The sequence below is a fragment of the Helianthus annuus genome, chromosome 3 (assembly GCF_002127325.2).
Source record: "Helianthus annuus cultivar XRQ/B chromosome 3, HanXRQr2.0-SUNRISE, whole genome shotgun sequence".
Classification (NCBI taxonomy): domain Eukaryota; kingdom Viridiplantae; phylum Streptophyta; class Magnoliopsida; order Asterales; family Asteraceae; genus Helianthus; species Helianthus annuus.
This window is the reverse complement of record NC_035435.2, coordinates 1,084,604-1,101,885: the sequence shown is the minus strand read 5'-3', so window position 1 is coordinate 1,101,885 and position 17,282 is coordinate 1,084,604. Positions and strand designations below refer to the sequence as shown.

Below are 17,282 nucleotides of genomic sequence, written 5' to 3'. Positions count from 1 at the left end.
GGTTGCGTTATATATATGTATTAATAGTCACGCATTTATCTACTGCTAATTGGATGCTTTTCTCTAATTCTAAGGATGGGTAAGTTAAATGTCCATACAATTTCATAAAAAGTATAGCAATGAATTACTGTTTTGTTGGTCATTGTTGAAATCATTGCGGGTTTATTGACATCAACATTATTCCTTCACTTATCTTCTAATCGTTTGAAATATGCAGGTCATTAGCTCAGATTTAGGAAAATTTTCTACCCTGCAAGACACCGCATCAGGCAAGTTCTTAAAAAAGTTTATGTTCTCTTCATTAATCTTGGATATTCAGATAAAAAAACATGTTAGAACGCCTTATTAAATTATGATGTTATTACGATATTCAGTGTGTATCATTTAAGATTGTCACAAATAGCTCATTTTGTAAAAAAAAAAATTAAAAAAAACTCTTTCTATGCCCAACGTTATATACTAGGTTATGGATTATTGTTTTAACCATGCTCGCATACAGATTGTTGAAGCTGGGTTTGTGTTTTGTGTGGAAGTCAGCCGATTTGAGATTTATGTAGTTTAGTTTTGGCAATTTATTGGTTTGGGATGGTTTGGAATACGGAACAACCATGAAGTTTTAACAATATGTACATACATCATCAATTCAATAAGAGTTCTCCATTAGATTAAACAGACATATATCATTGATTTCGCAGAAAAACCATGAAGTTTTTAGTAAACAAACCATTTTACTAAACAAACCTTTTTTACTAAAACTTGGAATTGATGGAGAACACCTTAAAATAAAAATAAAAAGGAATCAAATTGGGGCTAATGGGTAGGGGAGGAAACCTGAAAGCAGATGCACTGAACTGAAATCCAATCACCAATAATATTAAAATCCAATCAGTTTCATCGCTTTCTATAATTTATTTTGGATTTCCACAAAAGCATCTCTAATCGGTAATGCGCCTTTTACGCAAAGTTTCAGCGGTTATAAATGCACGATTATACTTGTGGACCTGTTCGGGTTGGAACACATTTTGGCCAGAGATTGTTACAGGTAAGTGGTTCAGGTCATTACGGGTTGGTGAACAATCAAGTCATTACAGAGTTTGTTACAGGTCAGAAGTGGTTCAGATCATTACGATCATTACGGAAGTGATTCACGTCATAAGTGTAAAAGTGTGCTTCTATTTATTGCAATTTGATCTTTTTTTAACAAAAAAATTGAAGCCTTTTACTTTTTTATTTGAGGGATTGATGGTAGAATCACACTGGGGCCTTTCTCATTTCTCTAAAAGAAAGTGATGAACCAGTATATGATTTGGCATGTTTAAAGTGTTAATAATTAGGAAATTATGAAGCTTTTTAATTAATAAATCTTTAGATGGATTTATAAAAGTGCTGTTAAAACAAGTTATAATAAATCACTTTGCCAAATTGATTTTTGGTATCATTCAATTCAACATATATTTACTCTTTTTTTTCGCATTTATAGCTGTGCACATAATGGATCTTCATTTGTTGATAAGATTTCTTACGTTTTAGGCATGCTAAAGGGTGAGCGCAACAAACTTGGCAACCGTGTTGAAAAAGAAGCAGTTGAAGATGGTTTCTTAGATTACTATAGCGGCTAACAAGTGTTTGGTTTTCAAATCTGAGTCACCTTTATGAAATCCATAATTATGAGGTATACGAAAACGAAATCTCCTGCCACTCAAGGATCAATGGTATGGCATTTGTAGCACCCACCTTCATACGGAATTAAGTTTGTTAGATCTTAGTTGCGAAGGTTTTCTAATTTTTATGTATGTTTCCTATGTATGCGTTAGGTCATATATAATACATTTTGATTCTGATTTGACGGTGTTAATTTGACTTAGTTTGTGTTTTGACCCGCCGCAACACATGGCGGGTAGGTTTTACATCTCAGCGTAAATTATTTTGTTCGTCAAATGTACATATTGAGTTAGTCTACGTTTTGATGTAGATTGTATTCAGTGAAACACGTCTGTAAAAACGAATCGGGTACGCCGCCGCAACGCGCAGCTGCTAAAAATACTAGTTTGAATAAAACAGAAACAAGGACCTTCAAAATTCTCATGTACATTCACCATTAATGAACTTGTCAAGTTCGGTGTACATAGATCTAGATTGATCACTCGGAAAGAAGCATTGAAAGCGGCAACAACTCTTCACAACTTTTTGTTGCAATACGGGAATACATTGCCTCAACTCTTAAATACAATGGGGAGATTTAGATGAACTCAATATAGATTTGAAGTTCAAAAAAAAAAAACAAGTGAATATATATTCATTTTTTACTATACAGTCCTAGAATTTTGGAATATTTTAGTAATTACTAGTTTTGCTGGGACCAATATATTTACATTGCGATTTCAAAAAAATTATTATCTTATTATTTTATCGATTGGGGTTCAAGTTTGTACTGATCCCAAGTTGGGACCAAACAAATTATTAATTTTATCGATGTTATTTATTTATTGAGTATTAAATTACAGAGTTTCTACTGTATATCACAAAATAAATACCAATATAATATAATATAATATCATATTGCCTTTTAGCGTTTCTGAAAATTTGTCTTAAATTTGAATCATTACTTTACGTTAGAAGATATATTGATTCATATTGGTTTTTCTTGTACGTAAATGGTTTAATTACAACTTTCCAAGTTTCATGACAATAGTAAAATTGAAAATATCTTTTTGGTGATTTAATTTTAAGATTGCTTAAAAGGCCGGACATGTTACCACTATATACTGTTGAGTGTTGATTACATGTGTTTTGTTAATTCTGTAGTAGCCATATATATTTTTTTATTAAATGATGCTAAAAATCTTTTCACTGATTGTTGGTAGTGAAGAGATGTAGTCAACATCTCTAACACGCCATTCTTACAAGATGGCTAAAGAAATTCTTTTGATGTTGTTCTGCACGCTTCTCTTTATATTGCTTGTGTTAAAAGTTTTATATATTCAATATTAAAAGGTTTGATTCTATTATTTAGAGTATTATAAGTAATTGTGTAAATTTGAATGTAAGGGGATAAAATGAAATTATACTTTTTTTTTTATTTTGTAAAGTTAAATTATTTTGTTTTTTTTATAATAAACGAGAAAAAAGTTATAAATGGATCAATGTGCAAAGTAATGTATTTGAGTACTTGCATTTATTAAAAAGTTTATGCTAACGAGAATATATTTGATTTTGTAAATATAATAATTTGTTTTAGTTTATTTGTTAAACATGTATCTACTTGTCTGAATCATCCTGACAAATGTAACACTCTTCTGCTCGAAGAAAGAAACGTGATGACCCGACTTATCTGTTCAAAAAGAAAACCACAATTGGGAATACCCCAAGCTCAACCCGGAGCAGATTGCTTCAGGGGAGGCTCCAATGCACAACCTTTCATAAAGAAAGCCATGGTGAGATCGCTGACAAATGGCTTTTGGTAAACATGTATCTACTAATATGGTTCAGTGATATATAACTAGAAAAAAACGTTTATGAATAATTCTTAAATACTAGTTAGATACGTGTTTAAGCTATATTAAAGAACTATAAAACATATATTCGGGTTAATTTAACATAAAAAATATTTAAAATATATTTATTTGCACATTTTTGAAAGAAAAAGATAGATTAGAGGAGGGGAAAAATAAATAAAAAAAAAGGGTAGAATTTAATAAATGTGTAGCAAACATTATAATACACATCTACTCTATTAGATGAATAATAATATATTATATAATTTAATACTTGGTTTCCCATTCTAGTTCTGTGTATAGAAATATTCTATAGTTTGGATGGAGTATATATACAGAACACATGGGGAGAGATTTACAAAGAGGCTGTGTGTGTGTGTGACTGTCAAATCTACAAATTCTCTCTCTCTCTCTCTCTCTCTCTCTCTCATCCTTGATATTTCCTGTCTTCAATTCCCTCTTCATCTGATTATTATGTTCCCAGATGTTCAAGGTACGTTTATATAAAAAATAATCATTTTAATTGTATTGTAGTTATAATTATATATGTTTGTTGTGTGATCACCAGACAGACAGAAGATACTTATAATCTTTTTTCTGAGCTACTCACTCACATAATTTGTCTCTGATCCATCGTTCTCATTGTTTTTGTTTTGAAAACAAAGATTAAATTCCGTTTGGATTTTGATTTTAATGCGTTTTGTTTCTGTGGGTTTCAAATTAAGGGCTTCTGCAAAACTGAAGCTTTTATTATGTTGTACGTTTTTTTTTCCCCACATTTAATTCTCACTTTTGTCTGGTCTTTGACTTTCCCAAGCAAACCCCATTTCTGTGTTGAAAATTCGATGTCTTTTGGTGTGTTTGATTAATGTTCATATCTTTTAGTTATTCTGATTCTTCTTTTTTCAACAACTCTCATCTTTAGATTTAGGTGGGGCATTTTAATTTGAAAAATAAAAAAGAAAAGAAAGAAAAGGTTTACCCTTTTATGGAAATGGGATCTGCTTTTTACATCTCATCATACCTTAACTTATAACTATTATTATAATGTAGTAATGCTAAATTATTGGCCGGAAAAAAATGAATGATTAATAATTATATCCGATTTCAATTTCAATGTAGAAAATCCATATGAAAAGAAAACCCTACCCTACCAATAGTTTTATCTTTGAAATATGAATGAATGATATAGGGATGGGAGAAGGGAAGGGTATGCAGGCATTTGAAAAGAGTTTTGTTCAAGTGCAAAGCATACTGGATCAGAACAGAGTGTTGATCAATGAGATTAATCAGAATCATGAGTCAAAGATTCCTGATAATCTGGGCAGAAATGTAGGGCTCATCAGAGAACTCAACAACAATATAAGAAAAGTGGTTGATCTCTACTCTCATCTTTCATCTAATTTCTCCAAAAATATGGATGCTGTTGTTCAAGTTCAAGGGGATTCAAGACTAGCAGCAGCAGCAGCAGCTAATATGATGCACAAGAGGACTAGATAGGCCTGCCTGCTTGCTGCAGCTTAATTGATTAATTACTAGATCCAATTTAATTATCTTTTCTTTTGTTTTAAGATGGTTGTAACTCATGCATTCAAACTAGTACGTACGTACGTACACCTTTCATGAAATTTTTTAGTTTAACATTTGGAGGAGATGATTTATTTATTTATTTATTTGTTGGTTGGTGGCACAGAAACAGAAACAAAAACCATACTTCCTTTGCATATCCATCTCTGCAAAGATGCCCTTTAAAGTAACAAACACAGACCGGAACAAGAGAGATAAATAAGCTAAAAAGCAGCAGCAGCTTTTTACCTCCCAATCACACACCACCACCCAACTCAGTATCATAATCATCACCTTTCCGGCCACTCCTTTTTTTTTCTTTTTTGTCATTCCTGTTTTAAAATGTAGCAATACTAAAAATCTTTCTTTTAGGCTAGTGGGTATGGAGAGCCTCATCCCTAAGGGGATGAGCTGCCACATCGGCGTTACGTAGGAGTGACTTGAAGGGGATGGACCTAAGGGGTGGGGGATGAACCCCTTTATATATATATATATATATGTATGTATATGTATGTATGTATAGATGTGTGTGTGTGAGGAGAGAGGAATGAGGCCCGTCGAATCCGGCTTGAGGAGGACGAAGACGACGCGCCGGTTGAGAGGGGCGCGGTGTAAGGGATCGGCGCCGGGCCAAGCCGGGCCTCAGCCAGCCCCCATACCGTCTGGTCTTAGGGGTTGGGGACGTTTTAATTTACATGTTTTGAATCACGAATTATTTTTTAGAAGAGTTACTAATTTATTATGGTAAAAAGGTTATAAAGACAAGTCTTTATAAAATGTTGCACTTTTTTTTTATTAGATATCAAGTATTTCATTTTTTTTTTTTGTTTCGTGTAAATATCTCTTCTACAACTAGATGATTTTATTTCAATAGGTTCACTTGTATTGTCCTCAATTATCCTTATACATGCCGATCAACAATACATTATAATATAATATAATTTGAGGTGAATTTTCACAAATACTACACTTTTGGAACACTGATTTAATATGATTTGATTATTCGTTTCAAAAAAAAAAATATGATTTGATTAAATATATTGTTTATTAAATTAAAAACTATTCATTATTATATTAAAACTAAAAAAAATTACACTTTTAATATATCCAAACCAACTTTTCTTAACCGGATGTTATTCCATGCACAATAATAATAATAATAATAATAATAATAATAATAATAATAATAATAATAATAATAATAATAAGAGAAAATTACCAAAATAGCCAAAAAAAAAATTGACTTACCAAAATAGCCACCTTATGAGTCTTTGGAGAGGGGCATCACGGATTCAAATGCGTGGGATGCCTCCTTCAAGACCTCTCATGCGTCTTTAAATATGGAAGTGACATGTATCTCAATGATTAGATAGACTCATCCAATGCCTCAGCAGACTCATCCAATGACTCAGCAGACTCTTCCAATGCCTCAGGCAGACTCTTCCAAATATTTTAAGAAAATACTTTAAAATATTTTAAAAAAATACTAATTTTTTTTTTAAATATATATTTTTTTTAAATTAAAAAATATTTTTTAAATTTATATACGTAAAGTATTTTAAATTTATATACGTATAGTATTTTTTTAAGTATTTTAAAGATATCTTTACGTATATAAATTTAAAATATTTTTTAATTTTAAAAAAATAATTGAAAAAATAATTTAAATATTTTCCTAAAGTATTTTTTTAAATTTTTTTTATGTATTTTCTTAAAATTAGCCAGGATATCTTTACGTATATAAATTTAAAAAGGTAATTTTTTTAAATTTAAAAAAAATATTTTTAGTATTTTTTTAAATATTTTAAAGTATTTTCTTAAAGTATTGGAGGAGTCTGTTGAGGCATTGGATGAGTCTGCTGAGGCATTGGATGAAGACATTGGATGAGTCTGTTGAGGCATTAGATGAGTCTGCCTGAGGCATTGGAATAGTCTACCTAATCATTGAGACACGTGTCACTTCCATATTTAAAGATGCATGAGGGGTCTTGAAAGAGGCATCCCGCGCATTTGAATCCGTGATGTCTTCTCCAAAGACTCATGAGGTGGCTATTTTGGTAAGTCAAACTTTTTTTTTTGGCTATTTTGGTAATTTTCTCTAATAATAATAATAATAATATTAATATTAATATTAATACAGTAAGTTATAAGTATATCTCTAAAAAGATTCATCGTTATATACTACTTCAATTGTTATAGATGTTTTTTTCAACTTGTTTTCTTCTGTATCAAAGAATTCAATTCATCCAAACCAACTTTTATCAAGTGGATGTTGGTGCACGCTCTTTGCATTGTTACTTATTTCTTGGTGTTTTTGTCTCCTATAACCAACTTTTATGGTTTGTAAAAAAGATAAGGAATTGTGTTATAGTATGATCAATAGTTCTAGGATATTAACCAGATTTTATTTCCAGACTATAGAAGTATGCATTAGGGGAGGGGGATGGTCACTAGTGATAGAATTCTATGACTAACAAGCACCAATCAAGTTCCGCCATGTCATCAACCATTTTTTTCATCACTCACAACCTTTTTTAGTGGGGGTGGTCATCACTCACCACTACACCCAACAATTTCTCCCAAACCAACAATTACCTCACAAAACAAAAGTATAACGCGTGAAAAAAATAACTGAAAATTGATTCCGAGATGATATAACGCGTTTTCGGTTATGGCGGCGGTCGACATTTTGAAAGTTCCACGCGTTGAAAGTTAGTATAACGCGTTATACTTCACCCGCCCCGTGTGCCCTTAGAAGATTATAAATCAATAACGATCCCTATGGCCCGTTTAAATTATAATCATGAAAAGAATAAAAACCATTTAAATCAATAACAATCCCTATGGCCCGTTTAAATTATAAATCAACTAGGTTAGATCATGGGGTATAGTGGGGCTTGGGTTGGGCATTGGTTGACACATGGACTTTCAAAACTCAAGGCTTCAACCCACTTTTGAAGGGGGTATGGTGGGCGTGGCTTGGCTGGCGTGGCCAAGCCACATCAGCTTTTATCTATCTATCTATCGATCTATATATATATATATATATATATATATATATATATATATATAGGGGACCGCTAGAATGAGAACCACCCCGAGTTGTAAGAACCGCGAGAACCACACCATCCGGGTCGCCGTTTACCACGTTTTTTTTTACAACTAGATGTATAAACACAGCCGTAAAAAAAATTTAAACGCCCCCCCCCCCCCCGAGGGGGTAGTTTTTTACACCACAAGTTTGGTGTTTTTATTTTTTTTTCTTTTTTCTTTTTTTTACACCAAACTTGTGGTGTAAAAAACTACCCCCTCGGGGGGGGGGGGGGGGCATTTAAATTTTTTTTTACGGCTGTGTTTATAATACACACATCTAGTTGTAAAAAAAAATCGTGGTAAACGGCGACCCGGATGGTGTGGTTCTCGCGGTTCTTACAACTCGGGGTGGTTCTCATTTTAGCGCAATTCTATATATATATATAGGGTTGGGCTAGACAAAAAACCCTAAAAATTTTAGGAAACTCTGGAAACTCAAAGCTCCCGACTTTTTTTTTTTTTGAAAAAAATAACACATGTAATATACATGTTTTTAAGAGTTTTGGGCCAAAAAAAAAAAAACAAAAAAGCGCCGAGTACTTTTTTTTTTAAAAAAAATAAACAAGTTCCAGAAACTTCGGTGACTAACATGTGTTAGACAAAAAATGCTGAAAGTTGCTGAAACTTGTTTATTTTTTTTTAAAAAAATCCCTTCGACGCTTTTTTGTTTTTTTGGCCCAAAACTCTTAAAAACATGTATATTACATGTGTTATTTTTTTCAAAAAAAAAATGTTGAGAGCTTTGAGTTTCCCGGGTTTTCTCAAAATGGAGTGTTTCCTACCTAGCTTTAGCCTATATATATACATTTATTTATAACCAAAAACTACTAAACATACAACATAATTATTAAAAAAACATACAACATAATTATTAAAAAAAACATACAAAATAATTATCAAAATAAAAACCTATCATTCTTCGTCGTCTTCGTCGGTTTCGAACCCAGGAATCGTTGAAACATGTTCCACCAAATCAGCTCGAAGGTTCTGATGTATATCCCTTGACTTTATTAAAAATTCATTTGCCGCTTTATCTTCGTCTATTACGTTACCTAGTTGGGGGTCATCATCATCATAGTAGGTTACGACCGCTCTACCTTCATCCTCCAACATCATGTTGTGAAGAATGATACATGTGTACATCACGTTTCCAATTTAATCCTTGTCCCATAGTCGACAAGGCATTGCCAATATTCGCCACCTTTTCTTCAAAACACCGAATGCTCGCTCGACGTCTTTACGTGCAGCCATCAGGACCCTGTTAAACTTTAATCTCTTTGGATCTAAGGTACCGTGTCTTGTGAACGATTTTACGAACCCCCCCCCCCCCCCCCCCAACTCTGGGTAAATCCCATCAACTAGGTAGTACCCGTACACGTACTCAACCCCGTTTATAAAGAAAGTTCCTTTGGGTCCTATACCATTTACCCGATCATTGAAAAGAGGCGAGTGGTTTATGATGGTAATATCATTATGTGAACCTGGCATACCGAAGAACGCATGCCATATCCAAAGATCTTGGGACGCAACCGCTTCAAGCATGATGGCTGGCACCCCATGAAATGCACTAGTGTGAGCGCCTTGCCATTGGGTAGGACAAAGTTCCCAAGGCCATTTCATACAATCTAAACTACCTAGCATCCCGGGTAGCCCATGATAATCTGCGTGATGTTCCAATATTTGTTGCATGTCACTGAAGGAGGGCTTTCTCAAATTTTTTTTCCTATAAAGTTCTAGAATACACGAACAAAAGTTGTGAAGAGTTTCTCTAGCTACACGTGCAGACATTTTTAAATAGTCATCCATAATGTCCGAACTATTGTCGTACGCTAACTGCCTAAGTGCGGCCGTGACCTTTTGCCACGTACTAAATCCTAATTGCCCGGTTACATCGGGTTTTTGTTGGAAATAAACATATTTCTCCTCAAGATCTCTAGATATTCTTAAAAATAAGTTTCTACTCATACGAAAACGATGCCTAAACCTTTTTTCATCATACTTAGGTTCCGCTGAGAAGTAAACCAACAAATCGTTAGTGGTGTGTCGTTCACGAGCAATGTACCTTCTCCTCCGTTTAGGTTGTTGAGTCTCTTCTTCATCGTCTTCGTCTTCCACGATAGCTTTCATCACCGCCACGATCGTTTGTAGAAATATTTCCGCACCATCGTCAGATGATGATGACGATTCACTATAACTTGAAGAACTCATGGAAATATTGTGTTTTATGTGTTTGATATTATGTTAGAAAAATGTTAAATGTGGTAAGTATTTATAAAGGAAAAAAAAATTTTAAATAGCCCCCAACGGCTAGCCCAACGACTAGCCAACGGCTAGTTTGAATGGGCCATTCACAAACCGCCATGTCACCTTGCTCCCTCGCCCCACGCCCGGCTTGAAACCTGTAACACCTCGTAAAATCACGTCCAATGATGTAGTGACACGTGTAATAAACCCTAATGAAGTCAAACACTGAAATTGAGGGACTAATTTTTCGAAAAATCGAAAACTTTGATTATGTAAGGACTGGAAGTGATAAGATACCAAAAATAAGTTTCTTATGATGTTTATATTCACAAATATGCCACTTGATGTATAAGTGTAGCCGTTTGCGTAATTAATTAAAAGTTTGCGCAATAAAGGGGTTAAAAGCGTCAACATGATAATTCTTACCTCTGAGTGACCTTTTAACAAACCGGGAGCTTCATAATATTTAATTATACTCTCGGGAATGCCAAATAATGGCCAACTAAAGCTTTTATGCCTATAAGTAAAGTTTCGCGCAACTTTGCAAGTTAGAGGGACTAAAAGTGTCAATATGTTTAATTATACCTCTGAATGACCTTTTAGCGAACCCGAGGCATCGTAATGTTTATTAATACTTCCAAGAATGCCTAATATGGATTAGATGAGGCTTCAATGCTAATAAATGATTAGATGTGCAAGTTTGCGCAATAGAGGGACCTAAAGCGTCAATTTTTGAATCTACGCCTTTCGGGGACCATCTAAGCAAGCGAAAGCATTGTTATATTTAAATATATGCTTGGGAAGGATAAATATGAGCCATGGAAGGCTTAGATAACGTTTAACGGCATTTCGCGCTACTTTGCGCAATTTAAGGACTATATGGGTCAAACGGCAAAAGTATGCCGATTCGTATGATAACAGACATTCCGGAATATGTCCATGAGTTAAATATACCCTATTTATCCTTAGTATAGCTTAGAAATAGGTTTAGAGGTGTTTCGTGCACAAAAATAAACTTTTATGTCATGCAGGGACTAAAAGTGTCAAAAAGTGCACAAGTTTGCATTTTCGCGCATATCTCACATTCTGAACATCACCAGACACCCAAAAATTTATGTAAGCACTAAAATATTTTAATTTAGTGATCGCCTTGATAAAACTCCTTTCGTCGCGTCGTTTGGTTCGTTTTTAGCGTCCGTTCGTGTTTCGTCGTAAATAGACAAACAACGTGACCGTACGGCCAAACAAACCGACATCCGACATGTTTTTGAACATGTTTCATGTCCCCTACGTTTAAACTTCATGATGGGGCCTTAAATTGAGGTTAACGGGCCTTAAACGTGCCTTAAATGACCTTAAAGATCACAGGGACCATTTCTGCCAATTCTGGAACTGTGCTTGCTGTTATAAACCTGCAGGCGGCCCGCATACAGGCCTGGGTATTCTCAGGCGGGCCGCATGAGGAGATCAGATGTGCAAACAGCTGGTAACAGCCTGTATCTTGCTGTTTTCATGAACAATCTGATTTCTAATACCATCAAATCGATACTAGGGGCTTGCCCACAGAATTATCAGGCCTCTTGACACCTGTTTTGATCAGATTACCCCTCCCGACAAGTGTCATGATCCTACGGAGACCCGAAAACTATATAAAGGAGCTAAGATCACTTGATACTTCACTTGCATTTTCATTTTTGAAGCTCTCTGATCAAACTCAGGCTTTCTAATGATCCATAATCGTAATTAGGACTCTTGTAAGTATTCCTAACCCTCTCTAATTCGTTCTAGCTTAGTTATTTAATCAAAAGTCAAACCATCGTGATTTAAGTTTGACTTTGAGATTAAACAGAAATTACTCAGTCAATTCTCGAATTGAAAGTACCTACAAGTAGGTATTTATGTGGGTAACAAACCCTTAAAAGGGTATTTTCAGATTCCCACTCTATCAATGCTAATTGTCGAGTCAAAGCATACTTTAAAAAGTCAACAGAATGATTATTTGCAAGTTTAAGCATAATTAGCAATATAGGGTACATGCAACCTGTTTGATCATTAAAATAACATGGTAATTAATGTAAGAACATGTCTCAACATGTTCAACTCGACAAATTTTCAGTTTAAACCCGGATCGGACCCGAAAGTCGCATATTTTGACTTTTGCTTTGACTATCAGTTCTGATCCGTTTATGCATGTTTGAGATCTGCCTTAGAGCTTATTTTGGACCAAGTTCCATATAAGTATAACTCTCTGAGATTTTACAACTTGGATCAATGCTTCTCCGATTCATATGCATGTTTCCGACTTATGCTTAAACGTTGACTATTATGCCCTTTTAACTATAAAACGTGATTTTTGAAAAAGTGAAAGAGTAGAAACATTTGTTACTGATTTATAAACTTGCACCTAAAATTTGATATCAGTTTGAGGTCTAGATTAAGAGTTATGCTCAATATCGTAATTTGAAAGCTTTATGTTACTTAAACGGCGTAATTAGCATATAACCTATTTAAACCCACTTTTGATATCAAACTTTTTACCCACTGATGTTATATAATATTTTGGGATTTTTAAAGATTTTTATTTAATTTTTGGCTGATCATATCATAGGTCTCTAAGTTTAATTTCGGTAAATACCGATTTTGCCCTTTTAAGCCATAAAATGAGTTTTACAAATCCTTTTGACCCCAAACCTTTTTCTACTGATTTTATTTGATAAATAAAATATTTTGAGCATTCTGGAAATATAAAAATATCAGCTTTCTATTAAAAACCCGGAAACGGCTCTAAATCGCCTTTTTAAGCGTTTTTAACGCTTAGTATGTACTATAACCATATTAAACATATAAGGTTAATACCTACTGATGTTTTTAGTATATTTTGAGATAATAACAGTAAGTAAAATTTTTTGAACTCAGGTTTCCAGTTTTGACTTTTTAAGCCCTTGTGAAATTACCAAAATACCCCTAAGGTGCATAGTTTGGTTTTAAATGATAAGTTTCACATATGGGTCATACCCTACTGTTATAACATGTTAAATTAAGTGTATTTGCTGTATAAATCAGACCTATAACTCAGATTACAAATTTAACTCTTTTATAATCTTTTAAATGACCAAAATGCCCTTATGAGGCGTAAATTGAGTTTAAATTCGTATGGGGCATAATAGAAGATATCTTACTGATAGTATAACATATTTAAGGCATATTATCTCAGGAAACTTGCATATGACTCTTATGGTTACCCGTAACGCTCTTTTCGCTTTCGGTTCGGTTTATGTAACTAGTTTGCATAAGTTGACCGAAACGGGTCAAACCTTATCATTTTTATCTCAAAATCCAGAATGTGTTTAGTATACCTATATTATACAAGTCTTCAAACTTGTCGGGTCTAAATCACATTCTATCCGGTCTTCGCTTAATCGTGCGTTGAACCGTATCGTCCTTAAAGTTAACCGGTCTAAGCTTAGGCTTAATTAAAGACCCGTTAGGAATCTAATAGGTTATTAAAAACCTTCGTTCCAGATTTAGGAGCCCAGTAAAAGCTATCTGTACTTGCTTGGTGGTATACGGCTGGGATTGAATTTATATTTAGCTCAGGTAAATACTTTTAACTTATTTTCCCTATACGGGCTTGGGTTACGGTATATAGAATACCGCTTGATCGAGCATCAAATCTTACATCCTTGGGTGGTTAATTGAATAATTTGATCGGCTCGTTTAAACAGTCTTGTTTACTTTAAGCCTTTGGGGGATTAATGACCATGTCCCGGATATCCTTGGCATCATCTTACGAGATGGCCACGACCAGAGCACGAGGTGTAGGCGTACACCTGTCAGTGTATAACTCATTATTGTGGTGTGTTTATTGATCTTTAACCCAGACAAGATCCGGGCTACTGAACGCACAAGTAACATGTAATTCGTTCACAAGATTATAATATTAAATAATTATCCCAAGTTATAAAATGTTTTGTGCCACGTGCATTCAAACCAATTTTCAACCCTTTTCAAAATGAGTCAGTTAAATTGTATTTACCAGTGTAAACTGACGTATTTTCCAAAAGGCTAAGTGCAGGTACTACACGTAATAGTCTGGCTGTCTTCTAGCGTCCACAATAAGTCTCGCAAGCTTGGATGCCTTAAAGTCTGTAGAACAAATGTTTCATTTTTTTTATCCGCCTGTGGATCCTTTACATTCCGTCTGTAATACTTGATATTACTTTATATCGGTTTGTAATATATTTATCTTTTGCTTCTGTTGTGCCTTTAAATATTGTGTTGTGTGACTATGATGATGTCAACTACGTCACGGTACTCCCCACCGGGCCCACCGGAGACACGTGGAAATTTGGGGTGTGACAAAACCCAAGCCCCAAGGGCCACGCCCCCAACCCAAGCCCACCCGGGATGGTGCCTTGGGCGTTTTCCCCCAACCCACGCCCCAACCCAAGCCCCATACCCCATGGCCTTATATCTCCGTGTATTACACGGGTCGAATAAATGAATTTTATATACTAAATAATAAAACAATATATCTTTAAAAACCTCTTTTATTGTACTGGTTGAATAAATATAATTTTATATATTAAATAATAAAAGTTATATCTATAAGAACTATATTGTACGGGTTGAATAAATATAATTTTATATACCAAATAAAAAAGTTATATCTTTAAAACCGCTTGTTTTACACGAGTTGAATTAATGTAATATTGTTTACCAAATAATAAAATAATACATCTTTCAGAAACCTCATTTATTACACAGGTTGAATAAATGTAATTTTATATACCAAATAATAAAAAAGTTACATCTTTAAAAATATGTGTATTACACAGGTTGAATAAATGTAATTTCCATTACTAAATAATAAAAAATATATATCGTTAAAAAACCCTGTGTATTGTACGAATTGAATAAATTTAATTTTATATATCAAATAATAAAAAGTTATATCTTAAAAAACTTCATCTATTACACGGGTCGAATAAATGTAATTTTGAATAGTAAATAATAAAAAAAGTATATCTATAAAAAACCACGTGTATTACACGGGTTTAATAAATCTAATTCTATATACCAATAATAAAAAAGTCATATCTTTCAATATACTAATTAATAAAAAACCCTGTGTATGGTTCTTAAAAAGAAGATATGTTATTCAAGAAGCAACTCAACACCTATTTGAGTGATAAAATGGTGGTAACAATTCCGAGAAATATGATTTATAAATTATGTAATAAAATTTGTATAATAAGTTTTTAGTAATGAAAATAAGAATATTTCTTATATTAATACAAAGTTTAGTTTTCATGAGAAATAATTTGTTTACTTAAAAATATCTAAAATTAACAATTTAAATTTTAAAAGGGTTAGAAAAAAGATGTTGGGGTCTAAAAGTGTTAGAAAAAAAACGTCGAGGGCTCAGATGTTAAAAAATTACTTTTAGGCTAAAAGGGTAAAAGTGATATAACCACATGGGCCAAAAGAGTTAGAAAAAAGACGTTAGGGTCCAAAAGGGTTAGAAAAAAAGACGTTGAGGGCTCAGATGTTAAAAAATTCCTTTTTGGGCTAAAATGATAAAGTGATATAACCACATGGGCCAAAATCGTAATTTACTCTAATATCAAATTAGATAACTAAGTTTGAGTTTGAAGTAAATAGATAAATATAAAAGTAATAATTAAACAAAATAATATTTAGTAGGAGGATTATCTATAATTAATTAGAAGATATTAAATTAAAATTATAATTATCCATAAGAAATGACCTAATATGATGACAAGTGTTCTCAAAGTGGTTTCTTTTATTATATGTATAGATAACAATCCCAATTCCTAAATGGCACAATTTTCTTTTCTAAATACCAATTGACACATCAAGGCAGAGAAAGCTTCTTTTTTTCTAATATATATGTTAATTACTTATTACAATATCTGTTAAAAGATAAATATATATATATATATATATATATATATATATATATATATATATATATAGGGTTGAGTTCATTTCAGAACTCTAAATAACTACAGAACTTTCAGAACTCCTAATAAACAATCATTTTATATATAAGTTTTTGTATTTAGAATCTTTTTATCATCTATTATATGTATTTCTTTGATTACATACATGTTAAAAGTAGTTTACATATGTTTAATTGCCAAAATTATATATATATGTGTCATAACTAATTACATATATGTAAAAAAACTAGTTTACATATGTGTTATTATAAAATTATATATAAAAATGATAAAATTACTCTTAACATGTATGTAACCGTAAAAATACACATAATGAATGAGAAAATTATCCTAAACATAAAAATATATAAATAAAAAGATTGTTTATTAGGAGATCTGCGAGTTCTATAAATATTTATGGTTCTGGAATGATCCTGGCCCTATATATATAGGGTCGGGATTTAGAGAAAACGGCAGAAAGTGTGAGAACGGTGAGAACGCTTATCCATCGTCCGATCAAAACAATCTATGGACTAGATTGGCGCGGTGGCATTTTCGTAAATAACATCAATTTTATTACGTGGACGCGCTTCATTGAGGGTAAAAGCGTCTTTTAACTACTCCAAACAAAACGCCATCTAATGAAAATAAAATGCCAAAACAAAAATCACACAGCATTCTGCTAAAAACGCCATTAGATATAAAATGTCAAAATTAATTATAGTAAAATCCCCCCTAAAAAAAACCGCCAAAAAATCCTATATATACAACAAGTCAGACCTTCAATTAAAAAACACAAACAAAAACCCCAAACGCCATATTTAATATATACCATTCGACTGATAAAACGCCAGAAAACCCAAACATCAAATATATTGTTGTCAATAAAGTGTAGCTGTATGGTGTGGACAACATTGTC

At 33.0% G+C, this 17,282-nt stretch overlaps 1 protein-coding gene and 1 long non-coding RNA gene across 3 annotated transcripts; both read left to right on the top strand.

Annotated features, from left to right (window-relative positions):
• The first annotated feature begins 275 nt into the window (after positions 1–275).
• On the top strand, positions 276–1,907 carry LOC110928440. Its single transcript, XR_002586342.1, has 2 exons — positions 276–1,042; positions 1,531–1,907. It is a non-coding gene; the product is annotated as an uncharacterized LOC110928440 (long non-coding RNA).
• A 1,933-nt stretch (positions 1,908–3,840) lies between these two features.
• LOC110928441 (protein ELF4-LIKE 3) lies at positions 3,841–5,164 on the top strand. 2 transcript variants are annotated; one of them, XM_022171460.2, is made up of 2 exons: positions 3,841–3,987; positions 4,687–5,163. In XM_022171460.2, the coding sequence occupies exons 1-2, from the start codon at positions 3,969–3,971 to the stop codon at positions 4,992–4,994; spliced, it is 327 nt and encodes a 108-aa protein (XP_022027152.1). In that variant the 5' UTR covers positions 3,841–3,968; the 3' UTR covers positions 4,995–5,163. The 2 variants fall into 2 exon arrangements, with proteins under 2 accessions (XP_022027152.1, XP_022027153.2); XM_022171461.2 differs by having other exon boundaries at positions 3,843–3,987; positions 4,699–5,164.
• Positions 5,165–17,282: the final 12,118 nt, after the last annotated feature.